The sequence below is a fragment of the Syngnathus scovelli genome, chromosome 1 (genome assembly GCF_024217435.2).
Source record: "Syngnathus scovelli strain Florida chromosome 1, RoL_Ssco_1.2, whole genome shotgun sequence".
Taxonomy (NCBI): Eukaryota; Metazoa; Chordata; class Actinopteri; order Syngnathiformes; family Syngnathidae; genus Syngnathus; species Syngnathus scovelli.
The window spans coordinates 25,086,145-25,104,760 of NC_090847.1; the positions used below are offsets into that span (position 1 = coordinate 25,086,145).

Consider the following 18,616-nt stretch of genomic DNA (forward strand, 5'->3'; position numbering starts at 1 on the left):
AAAATGGCGCCACTTCCGGGAATGGGCGTCGCTAACACGCCACCCTTCGTGGTTAGCGCCCTCTCACGGCCAATTGCATGAACAGCAACTGTACAGAACTTTTACAATTTAAAAAAAAAAAAGAATGAAGCCGGTGTCTAAAATGGCTTTTTAAGAACATGACTTAAGGCTTTTGTATAGTAACTCTTAAATTAAAAACATACTTACCCCTTTTCCACCTTATTTTACATGTTTTAAACATATTTCAAAGTAAAAAGAAAAAAGAAAAATTCTACTATATGAATAATTTTTCAATAAATATTTAACTTCGGGCTACATCTAATGTAAGTCACACAAATATTCATTTGTAGAGAATAGAAAACAATATGCCCGTTTCTATTGTTATATACATAAATAATAAGACACCACTGAGACTTACTTTTTATTAATAGTCATGAGAGTAATAAAGATTTTTTTAATCAAAAAGGCAACAAGACTCTTAGTATAAGAGCCTATAATGTGTACATTATTTACAAAACCGCTAAATACAGTAACTAAGCCTCACAATTGTTTCTACGGAAAGGATAAAAATCAGTTAAAAAAGTAAACATGACATTTAAAACATTTACAAAATATCGTTAGTAATGATGTAGACAAACCAAATGTAGGTCCATAGCAGCAGCTACTGTACAGTATATACACACACGCACGCGTACTGTATATGGAAGCCAACGATTTGGGGGGGGTTCTCGTTTGAAAAAAAAAACAACAACACACATACACTTGATGGTTGACAGCAGCAATTCCCAACCAAATTATCCAATTTTCATGGAAATTGCGTGTGTGGGGTCTTTTGTGCAATGAGTTAATTGATGATTATTTGCAGAGTGTATTCTTTTGATGCTATGCCGTGGGATTATTCTAATTCCAGCAAGGTTGGATCCATTTGGTTTGGAAAATGACTGTGGGCCATGGGTGAAGTTAAACAGCAACGTTAGCAGGATACATCATCTTTACACATTCAAACTAATTGATAGGCGTGGAGAGGAAGGGCGAGACAAGTGCTTCGCCACCCTTGCAGTAAAGCTACTCAGAAGGAGTATTTCCAAATTCATCTATTTTGTCTTCAAAAGCAAAAAAAAAAAAAAAAATAGAAGCACAAAGAATCAATCTAAAAGTGTATTAAAAACATCGTACAATGCCGAATGAAGACGCCCCAAAGGAGCGGCATTGGCCGAGAGTGCAGACTGTCCCGTGCAGTTCTACTAGATGTGTGTTAGGGGTACAGTGCCGGTGAGGTAGTGCTGCTGGACGCCGCCGTAGCCCCTGGGAGCGGCTCCCCCTGCCGGGTCGCCGCCGTCGCCGCCCCCCGGGATGTACATGCTGATCATGTCCCGCAGGTCGCCCTGCAGGGGCCCCCGGTGGTGGGTGGGCGTCGGGGGGGAGTGAGACACGGCTTCCGCTTTCACCATGGACATGGGGACCGGGCTGGGCTGCTGGGGGCTGCTGCTGTACGACATCGGGCTGTGCATGGGAGATTTTGGTTACAATAGTTAGAAGCGGTACATGCAAAAAAGGATCCAAATATATCCTTTTTTGGATCCAAATATATATATATTTTTTTCTATATACAGTTTGTTTGGTTTACAAATTAATAATTGATTATAGAGTAGTCAGGGAAAGCCTTTTATTGGCATGGGGTCTATTCGATTGAGTAAACTATAATGCATTTCGTGAAAAAAATAGAAATAATTTATACATGTAAGCAGCAGCATAGACTGCCGCCACACATTGGATGGGGCCCTTTTTTGGAGGGAGGTACCATTTGCTTTTCTACCAATGAGAGGTACTCTTACATTTTCTCAGCTGCAGAGCTTATCAGATGACTGATATTACTGGTGAGGCATTTATGGAGAAGTCTTTATTTGCACAGATGCAGTTAAATGTTACATAAATATGACATTTATACTCAAGTACAGAGAGTAGCAGGTGTGTGTGAGGGGTAAGCGTTGAGGCAGCACTGAAGCATTGTGGGTACATGGACCACACACGCAAGCATCAAGTGTTCCTGATCAGCATTCCAGACACAGCCTGGATGAGTAAGGTGCAATCCAAACAAGCAGGATACACTAGTTACCACCTCTTTGACATACTTAAAATCACTTGAAGAAAAACCTTTCAAATATAAAATATTTTGATTAAAAAAAGTTTGAAATTTTGGGATAAATATTAGTGCAATACTTTCTCCAAAGGCTCCAAAAGATGCAAGGTTGAATGCTTCTGCATTTTTTTTGGTTCTAAAAATAGGCATTTTTTTTTCGCATACTATATATGAATCGTCACTGAAGACTGTGTGGGCGCCAAAAAGATTACTTGAGATAGATTATGTATTTTAGGTGGTATATCTTGTTTTGTTTTTTTTAAACACGTGAAAAACAAGACTGAACAGACAAAATGTCACTTAAGATGTTTGTTAAAAAACAAAAAGATTAATGCGTTACATAAAATACGTTTTAAAATGTGGAAAAATCTATACAAGACTAAAAAAAATTATTCATATCATACAATGTACAACTTATTTGTATACATTACTTAAAATGTCTCAAACATTAGATGACATTCTTCCCCGTTAACCTTTTTAAGATTTTAAAACAAGTTTTAAGATTTCTTTGCTGACATAGATTTTCATTTTCACGACATTTGTCGATCTTAAAATGAAAAACTTTCCCCGCATATTAAAAAAATATTTTTTTTCCCCCTGAAACTGACGCTCTTTTCAATAAGTAACGCATTTGGCGGTGTGCTCACCTGTACGAGTTGTTTCCGTTCATGTAAGTCTGAGCGGCGGTCATGGCGGGGGGGTACTGGAGGGCCGACAGGTCGTAGCGGTGCAGCTGCTGCGTGTAGCCGAGCGCTTCGCCCTGCATCCCGGCGTAGCCACCCGCGGGGCCCCATCCGTAGCTCTCCATCCTTGGGCTGGCGCCCTGGCCTTGCGCAGTCACCAGCAGGTTGCCCGCGGCCAGCGGGTACTTGGGCACTTGCACCGCGTCCTTCTTGAGCGCCGGCTTACTCTTGCGCCGGGGCTTGTACTTGTAGTCCGGGTACTCCTTCATGTGCACGGCCCGCAGCCGCTTGGCCTCGTCGATGAACGGCCGCTTCTCGGCGTCGCTCAGCAGCTTCCACTCGGCTCCCAGCCGCTTGCTGATCTCGGAGTTGTGCATTTTGGGGTTCTCTTGGGCCATTTTGCGCCTCTGACCGCGAGACCACACCATGAAGGCGTTCATGGGCCGCTTGACCTTATCCATGGGGTCACCTCCGCCGGGAGCCTGGAGGGCGCTTTTGGAGCCCGGGTGAGGCACGCCGTTGCCCGGGGTCATGCTGCCCGGAGGGACCGGTGACATGCCTTGCGCTGCGTGGTGCACCGGCTGCCCGCCGGGCTTCAACTCGTGTTCCATCATACTGTACATGTCGACGCTCAGGATGAAGGTTCGAACGACAACGAATGTTTACCTCTTTTGGGGATCGCCGTGCACCTGGCCGGCAAAGTCCACCTGGTGTTCCCGCAGCTCGCGCGGGAGCACCGGGTGAACCGAGTTAACTTATTAGTCTTGACGCCTACCGGTCAGCCGTTTTCTTCAAGTCCGTCCAAAAACACGCACAACTTTGTTATACCGTTTTTTTCTTAAAGCAGGCGCTTCGAAGACGAAATACATAAATAAATAAATAAATACTTGGCTCTCTTCGTCGCAACTTGTTATTCTGAACCACTTGTTGTTCGAGTGCGCCCTCCCGATTCAAGCCCAACTTGCACCCCCCCCCCACCCCGGCTCAATCCTTTTCTCCAGCCGGCCTCTAACCGACCAATCAGGAGTGAGCGCGACTATTAGCATCTCAAAGACTTTTTAGGGAGAAAGCAGAGCGAGCCAATATCTTAATAAGGGTGAAACGAGGAGAGTTGCACAAGCTACACTTAAAAAAAATTAAAACAAAAATCAATCAGTCAATCTTTCATAACTAATGTCAACTAGCTTTGAATTGGAAAACAGGATCCGCAGACTGGGGTACAAATATTTTCTTCCAAGGAATGAAAAATCAAAGAAATTTCAGATTATCATTTTAAAGATAACTATGGAAAATCATAAAAATTAAACAAGTACACAAAAAATACAAACCAAGATAGGCTAATGAATTAAAATTAAAACAACCTAAAATAACTGAAAATACGGTAATGATATTAACATGAAATCATACAAATTATAAATAAAATAAAAATAAGCAATATAAAAAACTACCCAATATCTAATGCATTTAATTACTATGCGGTAGAAACAAAAATAACAACTGCCATAAAAAAAATCACATAAATGCAATGAAATAAAATGTATACACAAATAAAAGCTTAAATGGACATTTGATAGGTAACATTAACCTCCAACATCAGTTGGACCAGCCAGGACATCACTTGTTATGTATGTACTATTATGACTTTTCAGGAAGTTTTCAGAGTACTTTTCTGCCCCCTAGAGGCTGAACTTTACAGTATGCAGGAAAAACAAACAGATAAAACCAATCAAACAAGTTCTAAATTTTATTGCTCCTTCAAAAGTGGATGCTGCGTCACACGACTTGCTTTTGCATTAATAGCATGACTCCTGACTCCCATGTGACGGAACTCACCGGATGGTTGGGAGGGGTCACTAGTGTGCGGTGTTGATGGAAAGGAGGGGAAATGTGAAGGAACAGAAATTAAGTGGGGATGAAATCAATAAGTAAGGATGGCCGCGATGATGGAGGCCGAAATGGAGGAGGGATGAAAAGGATGAAGGGATGGATGAGGAAGGGGGAGCAGCGGTGTGTGTATGTGTGTGTGGGGGGGTGATTTGAGGGTGACAGGCCTCCCTGAATAGGCCTCTATTCTCCCCTCTGCTGGCTCCTCTTCTCATGCAAAGCAGGCCCCCGTTCAGCCTCCCAGCCATCCGTCACACAACAGAAAGAGCCTGGCAGACCCTTTACGAGCCTCCCACTCCGCATAATCCCCCCACCCAGCACCCAACAGGGGGTGACAGGGGTGTGTGTGATGGGCCAGTAGGGGGGATGGGTGTGCATGGGGCGTAGCCCTGAAAGAAGGAGAAGAAGAAGGGGCCACCAAGAACGACAGCACATTTCGCTCTGCGCTTACCAACACATGTAGGAAATTGTGGCATTCATAATGACATTCAAATTAAGTGAAATTACTCACCATTCCACATGGCAGGGCATAGCATGGTGGGCCAAATGTCTACAGTGGAATGTAGTAGACGTTAAAGTAATTGCCGTGTAAAACGAAGGAAAAGTACTCATCACTCCACGTAGTTTGACGGAATGCTAATAGGCGAAATGCTCAATATATATGTATAAAAAAGTACAATTAAAGGTGAAGTCAGAGCCCAAATTTTCTTTCCAATATGTTGTATGCAGTCCCACTAGTCTAAAAACAGTATTCTAGTTAATATTGGGTTTGCAGAATATGAATTAAGCAGAGGACTGAGCAATTGCGGTGTCATTTTAAGTCGACGGCAAGTGGCAAAATGGCTTCCCCGAGAGGTGGATAAAAAGAAGTGGATTTTTTTCATTCATAATCTGCAAACTTTACATAATATTAATCATAATACTGTGTTTCGACTAGTGAGGCAGCACACAACATTAAACGACTCCAGCCTGCACAATAAGACTAACCAAAAAAGTAAAACTACTTATTTGATGTTGTCTGACAGTTGTCCATGTTTGCTATAAATTTTGTCGATTTAGTCCTCTCAGTTGTTACAAAATAGTAACATTCTTTTTCACATTTTATGCCATTTTGTGTAAATATGCGTATGAAGAGTGTACAATTAGGTAAAACCACTGAGCGTTCACGTGGAGGTTGTCGTTGTTGATTGTATGGGGAATTAGCGCCCCCTTTTGGAGTTTCTTCACATCTGCAGAAGTATTAGGAGCCACGGAATAAACCCGACCGATTGTACGCAACTACGCTTGCAGGCAAATCGTTTCGCCAAATATAACAGTAAACGATTTCAATATGTTAGTGAACTTTGACGGTGTTGACGAAGTTGACTAAAAAGTTCTCTCACTTGGAAGTCATTTTAATGAGGGAAGAGTAGCACCCTCCAGTGGTGAAATTAATATTGTTTAAAATGGCTTCTCATGAGGCAGGCTTCAGCTCGGTCGTAACTTTGTTCGGTCTTGACGTCGCCCTGCTTTAGAAGGAATTACAAATGTTACCTCAGTGCCGTATGCAAATGTTTAGTCGATTGCAGTGTTTCTTGCGAAACGATAGTCAGCATCACACACTCCTCCACGACTGCAACGTTTAAACATTAATTTGGGGCGTGACGGTTACAAAGACGGAAGCAGGAAGTGTCCACGATGATTCCCGATAGGGCAAGGTGCAGGGGTCGCGACATTCCCTATTTCGGCGCGGGAATCTGCCACCAAAACTCTTAAGATTGGACATTTTATTTATTTTTACACTCAAACTCAACAAGGCAGATTACACTGTTATAAAGGTGATATTTTTATTTTTTTAAAGCCCATTAAAAATAAATACTATACAGAATCCAATGTAGAAAATTTTGATACACTGTTTCTGTCTCAAAAAGGTTAACAATTTATTTTTCTGTTCAAAAACGAAAAGAAACAAAAAAAACACCATACACCTCCAAATAAATGACAGGTTTTAAGAGTAAGGAGGCTGTGGAATCTCTGAACTGCAAGTTTGGTCCTTAAAGAACAGCAAACACCCCAAACCACCCACCAATCAACCCACCCACCCACCGGGCACACAATTTTGTTGAGGTAGATCACACAAAGTGGCCACCATCTGAATAGAAAATAAATGCAACCTTTAAAATACACAAACTACAAAGAGGACCGGGCAGTTGAGAGGAGGGAGGCAGTCTTAACTATAATACACTAAGACCCCCGCCCCGCTAAAACCCATCATGAACCAAACTCACCGTAAAATTCTATAGGCAGCCGTCCTCCACTCAATGATCATAAAAGGGACAAATAAGGATGCTGATAGAACAACTTGTAAAATGCAATAAAAAAACTCGTCTTTCAAATTATTTTGGGGTTGCTCTAGACTAAAGTATGAAACAGCATTTAAGAGTCTCCAAACGGTCAAAGTTGATTTTACTATGCAGGTCTTTTTATTGAACATGCCCTGTCTAAGTCTAAGCCCCCAGTGAGCTGGATTCAAGTTAAGTACATCGGAAGTCTCCTTAACACTGTTTGCATTACACCAAATTTTCCAAAGGATGCCCTCTAGGATGCTACTTTGGGTTAGCGTTTAGTTATTGTTCTGGGATGCTGTCACTAAGGTTGTGCTTTTTTTTTGGCGAGGGAGAAGGGAGTTTCCCATGGTTAAAAACGTCATGTCAATGATGCAGGTTAGCACAAGAACGCCCCACCCCCCCAAGAAAAATAAATGCTGGAATGTCCACATTAAATTAAATTTCAGTGAGATTATGTCGCAAACAGTGTTAAGCAGGTGGAGTCAAAAAGTAATATGGGAGCAGGGAAGGAATCAAGGCTGCAAAGTCTTCCTTCCACAGTGGGAAACGGTCAAGTCCACCAATTTGAAATTGTCATCAAGTTTTTTTCCCTCATTAAAACTGTAGATGTAGGGGGGAGGGGGGGAGGAACAAGGCCGGCTGGATTTTGCTCGCTCTTTTTTTTTCTTTTTAGAAAAGATCAGCCACATTCATTGGCATCTCCTCGATGGTGGTGTTGTAGAACGTCTCGATGTCCCGCAGGATACGCTTGTCGTCATGGGTTACCATGTTGATGGCGACTCCCTTTCTGCCAAAACGACCGCCGCGACCAATCCTGACAGTGGCATAGGAAGGTGGTTAGGTGGGCCGTTGGCATGTCATTTTTGGGCGACCGCAGCACGACTTACCTGTGGATGTAGTTTTCCCTGTTGGTCGGAAGGTCGTAGTTGATGACGAGAGAGACCTGTTGCACATCGATGCCACGAGCCTAAGGAGGCACGTGGGTTACTTGTTACACCGGGATATCGTCGTCATGTGAACGGCACGCGGGAAATGTGGTATGCTAATTTAGTTGTTGATCAGGGACAAGAACCCAGCCACAGTGGAGTGCACACAGCAATTTCTCTACCAAGGAATTTTCAGTCCTTCACCAACACCACAGTTGGAAGGAGAGGGTATCCTGGACAGCGCCCCCCTCAAGTTGTTACATTATGCAATTAATTGAGGCAGAGGCAATACAATACAATACAGAGAGGAATACAAGTGAGGCACTTTAAATGGACGACACACTAACTAAATGAAGCACCTACCAGCAGGTCAGTGGTGATGAGGACTCTACTGGAGCCGGAGCGGAACTCCCTCATGATCAAGTCGCGCTCTTTCTGGTCCATGTCACCATGCTTCAACACAACAACAATGCCGTTGTAACTCCGAGGAGCAACATGAGCGAGTGACCGGTTTTTAGGCGGAGGAAGCGTTACCATGGCTGAAACGGTGAAGTCCCTGGACTGCATCTTCTCAGTGAGCCAGTCCACTTTCCTCCTTGTGTTGATGAAGATGACGGCCTGGGTGATGGTCAGGGTCTCGTACAGATCGCAGAGAGTGTCTAGCTTCCACTCCTGGAATGGTCACCAGCAATTACCATGGAGCCTCCTTTCCCACCCTTATGCCCAGCCTTCACACAAACCTCCTTTTCCACATTGACGTAGAACTGGCGGATACCCTCAAGGGTCAGCTCCTCTTTTTTGACCAGGATGCGAATAGGCTCACGCATGAATTTCTTGGTGACCTCCAACACGTCAGCCGGCATGGTGGCTGAAAGTAGGACAACCTAACAAATAAAAAGAGCAGCATTTGTTTAATAAACAGAAAAGCAACCCCGGTAGCACATTTCACAAAAAAAGCCCTGAGGAACTCTGACCTGGATGGTCTCATTCAGTTTCCGGAAGATCTCGTAGATCTGGTCCTTGAAGCCTCGGCTCAGCATCTCATCAGCCTCATCCAGAACAAACATTTTGATGGTTTTAGGCGCTTCAAAGGGGGAGAAAAAAAGAAATTTAGTTCAACTACGCACAGGTGACAATAAGACCACACAGCAACAATTACAGGTAACTGCAAGCTGTATTCAGAAGTGTGAGTATGATCATATCTCGGGATCCTTGGCGGGTAGCAAACTTTGGCCGGCAAAACGTCAGCCAGAGTCACAACACACCACAGAGCTTCCAGAGTCAGTTGACACGCATGGGTTTCATCATCATACAGCAAGTAGTTCATGTTCCTCTATTCCTCACAAAGGGCCACGTTGATGTTTAGGCTAAGTGACATTTATCTACAATATGTAGCAGAATAAAGCCCTGAAACACAACTTTCAAAATCCAGGGCCAATAAACAGTAGATACCCATTGAGAATAAAAGAATTCATTTTTTGATGCATCCAGCATTTTGCAAAAACGTCATGCCTGAAGAAATGTAAAACTGAGGCATCTTCTAAACAGAGCGCCTAACTGTTTCAAATGGAAAGGTTTTCTTTTATTTAACAAATGGTGTGCTAGAACAACAAAGCCAACTCACCAATGTTCCTACGGTTCAACATGTCAAAGACACGGCCGGGGGTCCCCACCACAATGTGAGGGGCTTCGGCCTGCAGCTTCTGGGCCTCGTTGCGGATGTTGGTTCCACCGATACAAGCATGGCAAGAGGCGCCCATGTAGTCACCCAGAGACAGCACCACTTTCTGGATCTGATTCAACGCACAGAGAGGGAGGACATACTTGTAACAGGTCAACTTTTACGCATGCATAACCAAAAAAGGCCTTACCTGTTGAGCCAGCTCCCTTGTGGGGGCCAAGACCAAAGCCTGGGTGCCTTTCAGCGTCACATCAATCTGCTGGAGGATAGAAATTGCAAAAGTGGCAGTCTTTCCAGTGCCAGACTGAGCCTGGGCAATCACGTCATAACCTGAAATGCAACAAGGAACAGAAGATTGCAGTTTGTTGTTCTACCCAACTTTACTTATAAAAACATTATGGGACAAATGGGTAAAAAAAAAAAAAAAACTCACCCTTGATACAAGGAAGAATAGCTCTCTGTTGGATGGCAGACGGCTTCTCGAAACCGTAGGCATAAATTCCACGGAGCAACTCTTCACGCAGGTTCATATCATCAAAACTGTCCACAATTTCGTTCCAGTTACTCTGCAGGGGGCGAGATTGAAAGGTCAACGTTACTGGTCCAAATTGATGTTTGAACCACCTAACACTAAAGTGAAAACTTACCTCAATGATGCCTTCCGGCTCCATACCTTCGGGGCCATTGTCTCTGTGAATGAACAACAACTTTTATTCTACTTCAGTCCTTTTTTTTTTCTTCCCTCCCCAAAGGTGCATCTCTTTTCACGTGTAATCAACCATTAATATCGAGCAACTGAGCATACGTCCATTCAAACAAGTCCGCCATTTTAGCTTCTCCGTTCAAGATGGTGGTGGCTACACGATCGATAGGAGATGCTACGAAAATAAACCACGACCTTACTGAATGCGATTAAATCACCAACATAACACTTTAATTTGCACAACTCAGCCCTGTATGTCGCGTTGGTTTGTCATAAAACTATGAAAGCTAACTCTTTTTAGCATCGCGGCGCTAACTTTTCTTCACCGCAGCCGCGTTTTTTCGTGAGGCATCAGCATCACCACCGATGCTACAGAGTCAGCCATTACAAGATAAGAAACAATACGCCCACTCAAAGGCAGCAAAATGTAATTTTCCTCACGATCGGGGGGGCTGCGGCCTACTCTTCCGGCATTGTTACCACAGGCGTATCCGCCACCAACATGTGCCAACAACCTCACCTAGCGAAAAAACCTCTTTGCATCACATTCGGCCTCAGAGTCAACGAGCGAAGATATACAAGTGGCAATGTTGCACATATTTTCTGATTAAACAGCTCACAGCGTAACGCTGGTTGAGAATTAAATAGCTTTTTTTTTTTTTTACACGAGAGGCCTACCTACCGCTTTCACATGCAGTCACATGCTACACCACCCGGCGACATTAGCTCCAGCTCGAGGCTAAGCGTTAACCCAACCCAAATATGCGGTAAAACCACTCGGAAATAAACAACTAACCAAAAATACAATCAGAAATTTTTTTACAAAATTAGACATAGAACGAAAGATAGAACGCCGACAGCTAAAACCGGCACATTTCGTGAGGAATAGCTTCATTTCCACGTAATAGGCCCGAACACAAACTAATCATGTTCCGTTTAACAAGAGAATTATATGTACAATACTGTATAAATAAATATATATAGAGAAACAATGATGGCAATTATGGAGGAAAATCCACTCCGGTACGTTTCTGTAACTCGTTTGGTCGCACAAACACTCCTTACCTATCATCGTTGTTTGCCGACATTATTACAAAGAAAGAAACTACGGCGAAAATTTCTTATATACGTCGACGGTACAACCAAGCGTTCTCATTGCAACGAGCCGCCGTCATTTACAGGTAGTCCCGCCTACAGTAGCCTTTGATTGGTCCAAATGTACGTCAACGTTAAATGGGTGGGCCAAAAGCCTGATGAACATCACTTCCGCTTTGAGAGGAGTTTAACAAAATAGCCAATTTTTCTCTGCGCAAAAGATCGATTTGTAGTCTTATTCTCGAAATGGCGCAAATCATCATGTTTTATGGCCTTTAATACAATGATGTTTTTATTCAGTCACAGTTTTGTAGAGTGAATTAGAGCACAGGACGTCTATTTGTGAATATTTCAGCAGATCAGATACGATTTCCCAATTATTCCCTGCATTAATGCAGTTCCCAATTAAACTATCAAAGACAGTTATTATCCGATTTGTTTTTCCGTTCATTCCAGGATTTCTATGTCTGTTTTTCTGGTCCTGTGTCAATAAACTAACTTTCCAGGCTGCAGAGAAAACTGCTACTCTATTCATTGTATTTGTTTCCTTCCACTACAGAAACACACAAATATCCATAGGCCAACTTTTTTTTTAATTCTTTCTAGCAACCATTATGCATTGTAGAAGATATATAAAACAGTCAAATCAGTTGAATCACAACTTTGAGGAGGGGACAGCAAGGGCTAAAAGTATTTTGTTAAAAAAATAGGAAAATTAAAAAAAAAAAAGGTTATGGAGAATAATTTGTTTGATTGAGAAAAAAATAGCCAATTTACACTTGTCCCCTCCAGACAAAAATAAAGTACTCCTCCCGTATTAACAGTTGTCAAAGCATCGCAATATATTTTCCGACATGAACGCATGTATATAAAAAAAACAGATAAATGCAAAGTAAATCACCTCAGTAAAGGACACATCACGTGGCAAAGAAAAAAAAAAATTGTTGGCGACCGTTGCTGCCCTGTCAGCACAGGGCTGGGGAACCTTTTGAACAAAATTTATATTTGAGAAAAAGTAAGACAGAAGTCAGTTATATGTGAGGCCTTAAACGCTTGGCGGTCGGGGCACCGGCAGCTGCCCGATCATCACAACTGGGATGAGAATGAACCATTGGTCATTTTGTACACTCAGACATCATTTAGCAAAGAAAGTGAGCTTTGGGCTTATCTACACGTGTAGCTTCCACTGAAGAACCCACAAGAGTTGGGATGATCGACGATGGATGAGGTGTTTGCTGAGAGTGTTCTGTCTTGGGCGCCCCCACCCCCCACCGTGCTCCATCTCTCTGTGGCTGATGTGGTTTCGGTGGGGGTGGGGGTCACAGGGTGAGCTTACAGTGACACAGTTCTTTGTACATTTGCCTCCGCAGGCGAGGCATGTCCTGCTGACCGAAGCTGAACGGCTGCCCCAGGGCCAGACACTTGCAGTACTGTACAGTTAAGGCAGCGGAAAGACAAAACGGACAAATGGTCAGTCGGGCTCGGTTAACTCCCAGCCTCTGAACGCTAGGTAGCGCTGATGCTTTTTCAGCCTGCCAGAGACTCTGAATTCTTACATTTACAGTGGTACCTTGACTTAGGAGCTTCAGATATTCCAGGAAGTGAATTAAAAAAAGCAGAGCAGATGCACTTTCAGCCATTTTAACCATGGGTCAAATACTTCAATACAAAAGCAAAATACTCGCAAGGACCATGAAGAAGATTGTACGGTCAAGGTACCACTGTATCTAAAATAAATACTTTTTTTTTCTACTTAAGTAACAACTGTGAATCAAAGTAACTGCCTTGTTTGTTGAAATCATTCCAACTTAGACCCAACAGAAATTTTCAGCACCCAAAAAAAAAAAAAAATCAACGCATTGCTGTGAGCAGACGGCGCTTCTTTGGGTCCAGATTTGGGAATTGATTTGCATCTCAAAACCAAGAGACTGAGAGCAACGATAAAATTTTTGAAAGATGTGTGAAAGAAATTGTTTATGTTGTACCCCAAAACTCTGTAAACGAGAGAAGGATCTCGCCATCAACTATTGGCACCTGCTGAATGTATGTGTTATGGCCACCAGCACAGAGTAAAAACCTCGCCCTCTTTGAATAAACACCTCACTATTTTCCCAATCAATAGATTGATTGAGCAATCAAATGAATGAATAAATAAATGACAAACACTCCGTAACAGACTTACCTGTAACACAAATGCCCCGCAGTCGCTGTCATTGTTCTGCCGGCCCACTTTCTGCAACAAACAATTCCGCACAGTCTTAGTAACGCACAGCGGAGCAACTGAAGCGCCACATGAACGAGTCAGTTGCAAATGTGAAAGACAGTTGTGTGTCTCACCATTTTGAAAAAGCCTTTCCAGCCGTTTAAAAAGTCTTGCTGGTCTTTTTTGATGGCCTCCGCTTGCAGATACTTATAAATGTGCTGGGGGGGGGGAGCACACAGACAGATTCGGAGTCAGGCAGCGTGAGAGAGGGTGCAAAACGTTATTCGATACATTATATTGCGGTTCACAACATAACAGAGGCAGCAAAATGTCATCATCGGCTTTTCTGCACCACCTTGGGGCAACGTCTGTTGAGGGTCCGCTGGGAGTCAAAGTAGATGATGGATTTCCGAGGAATGTCAACACTGACCAGTGACCAGTGGACCTCCAGGTGGATGGGTATCAACAGCAGATCCTTCTGGAAAATATCCACCTGGCAAGGAGGGAGCCGTAAATGTACACATATCATCTGGTTCCCGCACTTCAAATAGCGCTCGCTTACATTTTTCGTCCACCGCTTGACTCCTTCGTAGCCTTTTGTCCTTAGCTTGTCGTAGAAAAAGCTGTTGAAAAAGTGAACCTGAAGAAAGGACAGAAAAACGGACCTCACCAACTGATTCACGGTGATGGAATCCCGGTAAAAAAAAAAACTCAAACATTTTAATTGGTCAGCGCGCACCTTCTCTGGAACCGAGTCCATGACGAGGTCACCATACATGTTCATAATCTGAACAAAACAAGAAAACAACAACAATTAGAAACAAATGAGCAGCTTTAGTTGTATTAACATTGTGAAAGGTCAGGTGAGGGTTATTGTTCTTAATAAATGCCAGCAACTAACCGTTTTCATCTGAAAAAAAAATCAACTAATATTCTAACTGAGCATAAACAACGCCCTCTGGTGGCCAAAGCATACACACCAGAATGAGCAGCACAATGCCCATTGAACTGTCATAATACACAAGTTGTGCTTCCTTACATTTTTTTATGCCGAATTGTATACTTTGTAACATTTTTTATGACATTACGGCATGCTTACATAGAATACTGTAGAATACTATTTGTGTCATTAAAAAACACATTACAGAAATGGTTGGTATTTTGGAGGCATTGGAACAGATTTACAATTTATTTAAACGGGGAAAGATGATCTGAAATGCCAAGAGAATTAAATGCTTAAGTCAAGGCAGCACTATATGGGGCCTTGAGACATTTTTGAGACAATAGGGTTTATTGGTCACGGTGATACCTGGTCATTGAGCCAGTTCTGTCCATAGAGCGTGCCGAGGTCATCCATGGTAAGAACGTGACGTTTGTAGTTGACTCTGAAGGTTTTGGCCAGAGCTGATCCCGAAGAACGCTGGAAGGATTGTATCAAATGTTGGACCATGGTTTTCCTAGACAGCATTCAGGTAGAGATGAGTGGGGGGGAAAAAAAAAACCAAGCTGAGATTATACAATACCAGACAACAAACCATGTTTATGGAATGCGCCTAACCTGTGCGGCTGTGCAAAATTCTCACTGAAGATGTCCTGAAGCCTCTCCACGATGTCATCTACGTGGATTGGGATCAAACTGCCATATTTCTGAAGGGATTCTTCCAGAATACCTGAGCCGCGCCAAAAAAAGGGATCGATCAGATTAGAAGGTTACGCGAGTCGGCTGCACAAAAGGGGCAATGAACGCTGACCTGTTACGCAGCTCACGTGCTCCTCGGAAAGCGTCGGCTCCGCTCGTTTATCCTCCACTTCCCGTCTGCCTCGGTCGCCGTGTCTGTCTGGGGAGTAGCCGCTTCTCTCTGGATCTGCGCAAAGGAGATGGAAAAACATTTCCAGTTGGTCTTTGCATGACCCCTGGTGGATTTTACGCTCATCTTGTTTAAACAGGTACAAGACGAGGGGGATTTAAGCTAGTCTCTTATTAACCACCAAAAATGTCTGACTTGAATTACTGCGACGTTAACTGGCGCAACAGTTGTAGGCTTGACAGCAATCGTGTGGATTTGAATACCTCTACCAGCCTCTGTGAATCTCTCGTCGTCGCTGATATCGTCGTCGGTGTACAGCGACTGACGATAGCGTTTTATACTCCTTTGCTTGCTGTAACAATTGTACTTCTGTCCTTTCAAGCTCCAACGGAGGCTGAGGGAGTACACCCGCTGGGCCCGTTGCCGCCAGCTCTTCCATTGCTGGCTCAGCCGAGAGCCTAGGGCGCCGTGGAATCTCGGCCGATGACGGGATCGGGCGCGCCGCAGGGCCAAGTATCTGTGGAGGTGGGGCTCCGACGTCTGCCTCCCCGTTCCAACCTGAGGGACCGACGCTGCCTCGTTCTCCTCCGTCCTCACGTCTTCTTCTTTCTGCAACACTCTAAAGTTTGCATGTTGGTAATGTTGGCTGGACTGGGGAGGAAAGTCTGCCACGTCCCACTCTACCACAGCCCCCTGCTCTTCATCCTCGTCTTCTATTTCTTCTTCCTCCTCATCATCCTCATTCTCCTCCCAGCAGCCGCCCTCAAACTCGTCGTCTGCGTCCTCGGCGTCAATGTGGCCCATCCTGACCTCTTCCGCCTCATCCTCGCCGCTCCATACCCTTTCTTTTTGACCCAGGCGGAGGTGCATGGGGCTGGGGATGCTGTGGTCAGACACCGGGACAATGAGGTGGTCTCCGGGAATCCCACCTACCAGTAAACAGAAGAAACATTCATAACATTTTTGATCACTTCACATTCTCAACAGCACAGTGGGGCACATGGTCAAATTCTTTGCCTTTAATCTAGTGTTTTTAACTTTTCAGGGAAAGCACGGCACTCCTATTTATGAAATACAATCCCAAATAGAATGGCTATTCTTGTTTGTATTAGAACAGCAATATTGCCTTCATGCATGATACATTGTAAGATTTTTCCGGGGTGAGGTAACCTTTTGAAAGAGCTCAAATAATTAATAACTTGGATATCTATCTACAGTGGTCCTTCATTGATTGGACCGGCCCCTGACCACTCAAAATAGCACCAAAAAAAAAAAGAAAGAAAAAAAAAAGATCACCTCCTCCTGTGTCTTCCTGGCCCACTGCAGTCAGACCCAGATCTCCCTGCCAACGGTTCTGGGTCAGGCTACCCCCACTGTCTCGCATTATCCACGGACACCCCGCCACCTGCGCCAGCGCGACACCTACACAGACACACAAAATAATCATAAAAACAGAAAGGCAGGTAGAAAATTCCAAACAATATTCACTGTCCCTTTATTTTATGCAGACAGAGTTGATATTATTATGTCATCTTCTAAATCAAGAACAGAGGAAGGGGTGAAGGAAGGAATTATCACAAGAGGCAGGCTAGAAATAAAACAGGAAGAAAGAAAGGAAAGAAGACTTAATAGAAGGGGAAAGGATGGAAAGATGACTAAAGGGGAGGATCAGGGGAAGGAAAGTATAGGGAACTAAAGAAGGATAGAATGAAGAATGGAAGGAAGCAAGGAAGGACAGATGAGGGAGGGAAGTTGATAGAAGACTTAATTTTTGAAGGAATGATGGGAGGGTGTAAGGAAGGAAAGAGAAATGGGTGGAAGGGGGGGAGGATAAATGAAGAGGTGATGGGGATAAATATTAAATTTAACCCTACATAATTTGGTTAGGTTGCCTTATATTAAACGGGCTCGTGGATATTTAGTTTGACTTAAAAACAATCAAATGATTAATCCTATTTGTATTGAGATTAGGATTTAATCTAATTTGCCTTTGCTACCAAAAAGTTTGAAAGCCTAATTTTCACACATTTAGAGCAAAAAACAAGACGTTTGTGCTGTAATTGGGATACAGCATAGGAACACTTCAAAATCTGTTAACGGGCTAATATTAGCCGAGAGAAGCTTTGGTGGGAAATGGACCCGATTAAGCAATAGCGGTGGCATATGACAAAAAAAAAAAAAAAAAAAAGAAAGAAAAGCAGAGGAAAACGCCTTCTTATCGAAGCCTGCGTTCTTTTTAATTTTCTTTTTTTTTTGTGCCGGCGGGTTAGCCATGTTGTCGTTGGAAACGCTTGCTAGGCTAGCTGGTTAGCATCTTGTGGTTTTTTTTTTATTTTATCGAAACGTCACATCACGTAACCCCCGTACGGGATAACCACCCGGCACTAGTGCACGCTTACCGTTTAGTCACCAATGCTGTGTAAAAAAATATCCGAAGGATGTCGAAGCGCGTCGAAAGTGCGTCTTTTTGTGTGACAAAAACAGATGCTAAGTATGATGCTAACACTTCATTGAATGAAGTCAGGTGTGGGGGGCTGTCGGGAGACTGGAGAAAGCCAGCTGTCGCCTCCTCTGCCGAAAAACTTCAACGCGACGATTTAAATTCAGCAAACAATCGAAGGGGACAACTTTAGTGTCCGCATAACGCCAGACGTGAAGTTGGAATGTTTCATTTGGCTCCGAGAGCTAACAGATGAGAGCGGCTCTCGTCAACATGTCTTCGAGGCCGTCGCACAGCAAAAGCGTCACACAGCCAGTTCCGAGAGGAAATCCCAACACAAAATCAATTCCGCAATCTATAAAAAACTTTATTTTATTTACTTTTTTAAATTCAACGAGCTGATTCTATACTGCTTTTCCGCCCTTTTTAAATAAAGCGTACTGCTGTATAAATGTGATGCACAGAGCAATTTCACGATTGGGGGGGGGGGTAAAAAAAATCTATATCGTGGATGTGATTTTTTTTTTTTTTTTACAAATTAAGGAACAACAACGCGTTGAAAATGTTTATAAGAACTATTAAGTATATACGCTATAAAATACATATAGATACAGGGTCTGCCTAAAGTTGATATAACCGTGTTATTTTTTTTAGGCAAGGGCCGGGACAAGACGGTAGGAGTTAAACAAGGATGTATAAAAGGTGACAAGGAAGGATAAAAAGAAG

General features: G+C 43.3%; 3 protein-coding genes and 1 non-coding gene across 4 annotated transcripts; all 4 read right to left on the reverse strand.

Annotated features, from left to right (window-relative positions):
• Positions 1 to 408: 408 nt before the first annotated feature.
• Positions 409 to 3,802, reverse strand: LOC125992750 (transcription factor Sox-19a). Its single transcript, XM_049761799.2, has 2 exons — positions 2,788 to 3,802; positions 409 to 1,503 (listed from the first exon to the last, which is right to left on the reverse strand). The coding sequence occupies exons 1-2, from the start codon at positions 3,444 to 3,446 to the stop codon at positions 1,245 to 1,247; spliced, it is 918 nt and encodes a 305-aa protein (XP_049617756.1). The 5' UTR covers positions 3,447 to 3,802; the 3' UTR covers positions 409 to 1,244.
• Positions 3,803 to 6,508: 2,706 nt separating this feature from the next.
• On the reverse strand, positions 6,509 to 11,528 carry LOC125992577 (eukaryotic initiation factor 4A-I). The gene is made up of 11 exons (XM_049761709.1): positions 11,410 to 11,528; positions 10,289 to 10,331; positions 10,075 to 10,207; positions 9,832 to 9,971; positions 9,585 to 9,753; positions 8,935 to 9,044; positions 8,701 to 8,844; positions 8,495 to 8,632; positions 8,324 to 8,413; positions 7,922 to 8,001; positions 6,509 to 7,848 (listed from the first exon to the last, which is right to left on the reverse strand). Exons 1-11 carry the CDS (start codon positions 11,430 to 11,432, stop codon positions 7,704 to 7,706), a joined length of 1,215 nt encoding a protein of 404 aa, XP_049617666.1. The 5' UTR covers positions 11,433 to 11,528; the 3' UTR covers positions 6,509 to 7,703.
• On the reverse strand, positions 9,134 to 9,274 carry LOC125994103 (small nucleolar RNA SNORD10). The gene has a single exon (XR_007490496.1). It is a non-coding gene; the product is annotated as a small nucleolar RNA SNORD10 (small nucleolar RNA).
• A 483-nt stretch (positions 11,529 to 12,011) lies between the features above and the next one.
• On the reverse strand, positions 12,012 to 18,207 carry senp3b (SUMO specific peptidase 3b). The gene is made up of 12 exons (XM_049761233.2): positions 17,850 to 18,207; positions 16,747 to 16,872; positions 15,714 to 16,379; positions 15,394 to 15,507; positions 15,201 to 15,312; positions 14,952 to 15,099; positions 14,382 to 14,429; positions 14,205 to 14,282; positions 13,998 to 14,135; positions 13,777 to 13,860; positions 13,622 to 13,672; positions 12,012 to 12,869 (listed from the first exon to the last, which is right to left on the reverse strand). Exons 2-12 carry the CDS (start codon positions 16,832 to 16,834, stop codon positions 12,759 to 12,761), a joined length of 1,638 nt encoding a protein of 545 aa, XP_049617190.1. The 5' UTR covers positions 16,835 to 16,872; positions 17,850 to 18,207; the 3' UTR covers positions 12,012 to 12,758.
• Between the last annotated feature and the right edge of the window lie 409 nt (positions 18,208 to 18,616).

Excerpts from the sequence above, each read along its gene's own strand:
- senp3b (XM_049761233.2), bottom strand. The coding sequence starts at position 16,834 with ATGCGAGACAGTGGGGGTAGCCTGACCCAGAACCGTTGGCAGGGAGAT. Across the intron at positions 16,380-16,746 it reads CCAGGAAGACACAGGAGGAG|GTGGGATTCCCGGAGACCAC; the intron begins GTGATCTTTTTT and ends GTTTACTGGTAG. Across the intron at positions 14,136-14,204 it reads TCAAGCGGTGGACGAAAAAT|GTGGATATTTTCCAGAAGGA; the intron begins GTAAGCGAGCGC and ends CCTCCTTGCCAG.
- LOC125992750 (XM_049761799.2), bottom strand. The coding sequence starts at position 3,446 with ATGTACAGTATGATGGAACACGAGTTGAAGCCCGGCGGGCAGCCGGTG. Across the intron at positions 1,504-2,787 it reads AACGGAAACAACTCGTACAG|CCCGATGTCGTACAGCAGCA; the intron begins GTGAGCACACCG and ends TCCCATGCACAG.
- LOC125992577 (XM_049761709.1), bottom strand. The coding sequence starts at position 11,432 with ATGTCGGCAAACAACGATGATAG. Across the intron at positions 9,045-9,584 it reads GTTGAACCGTAGGAACATTG|CGCCTAAAACCATCAAAATG; the intron begins GTGAGTTGGCTT and ends CCCCCTTTGAAG. Across the intron at positions 8,845-8,934 it reads AACTGAATGAGACCATCCAG|GTTGTCCTACTTTCAGCCAC; the intron begins GTCAGAGTTCCT and ends TTTATTTGTTAG.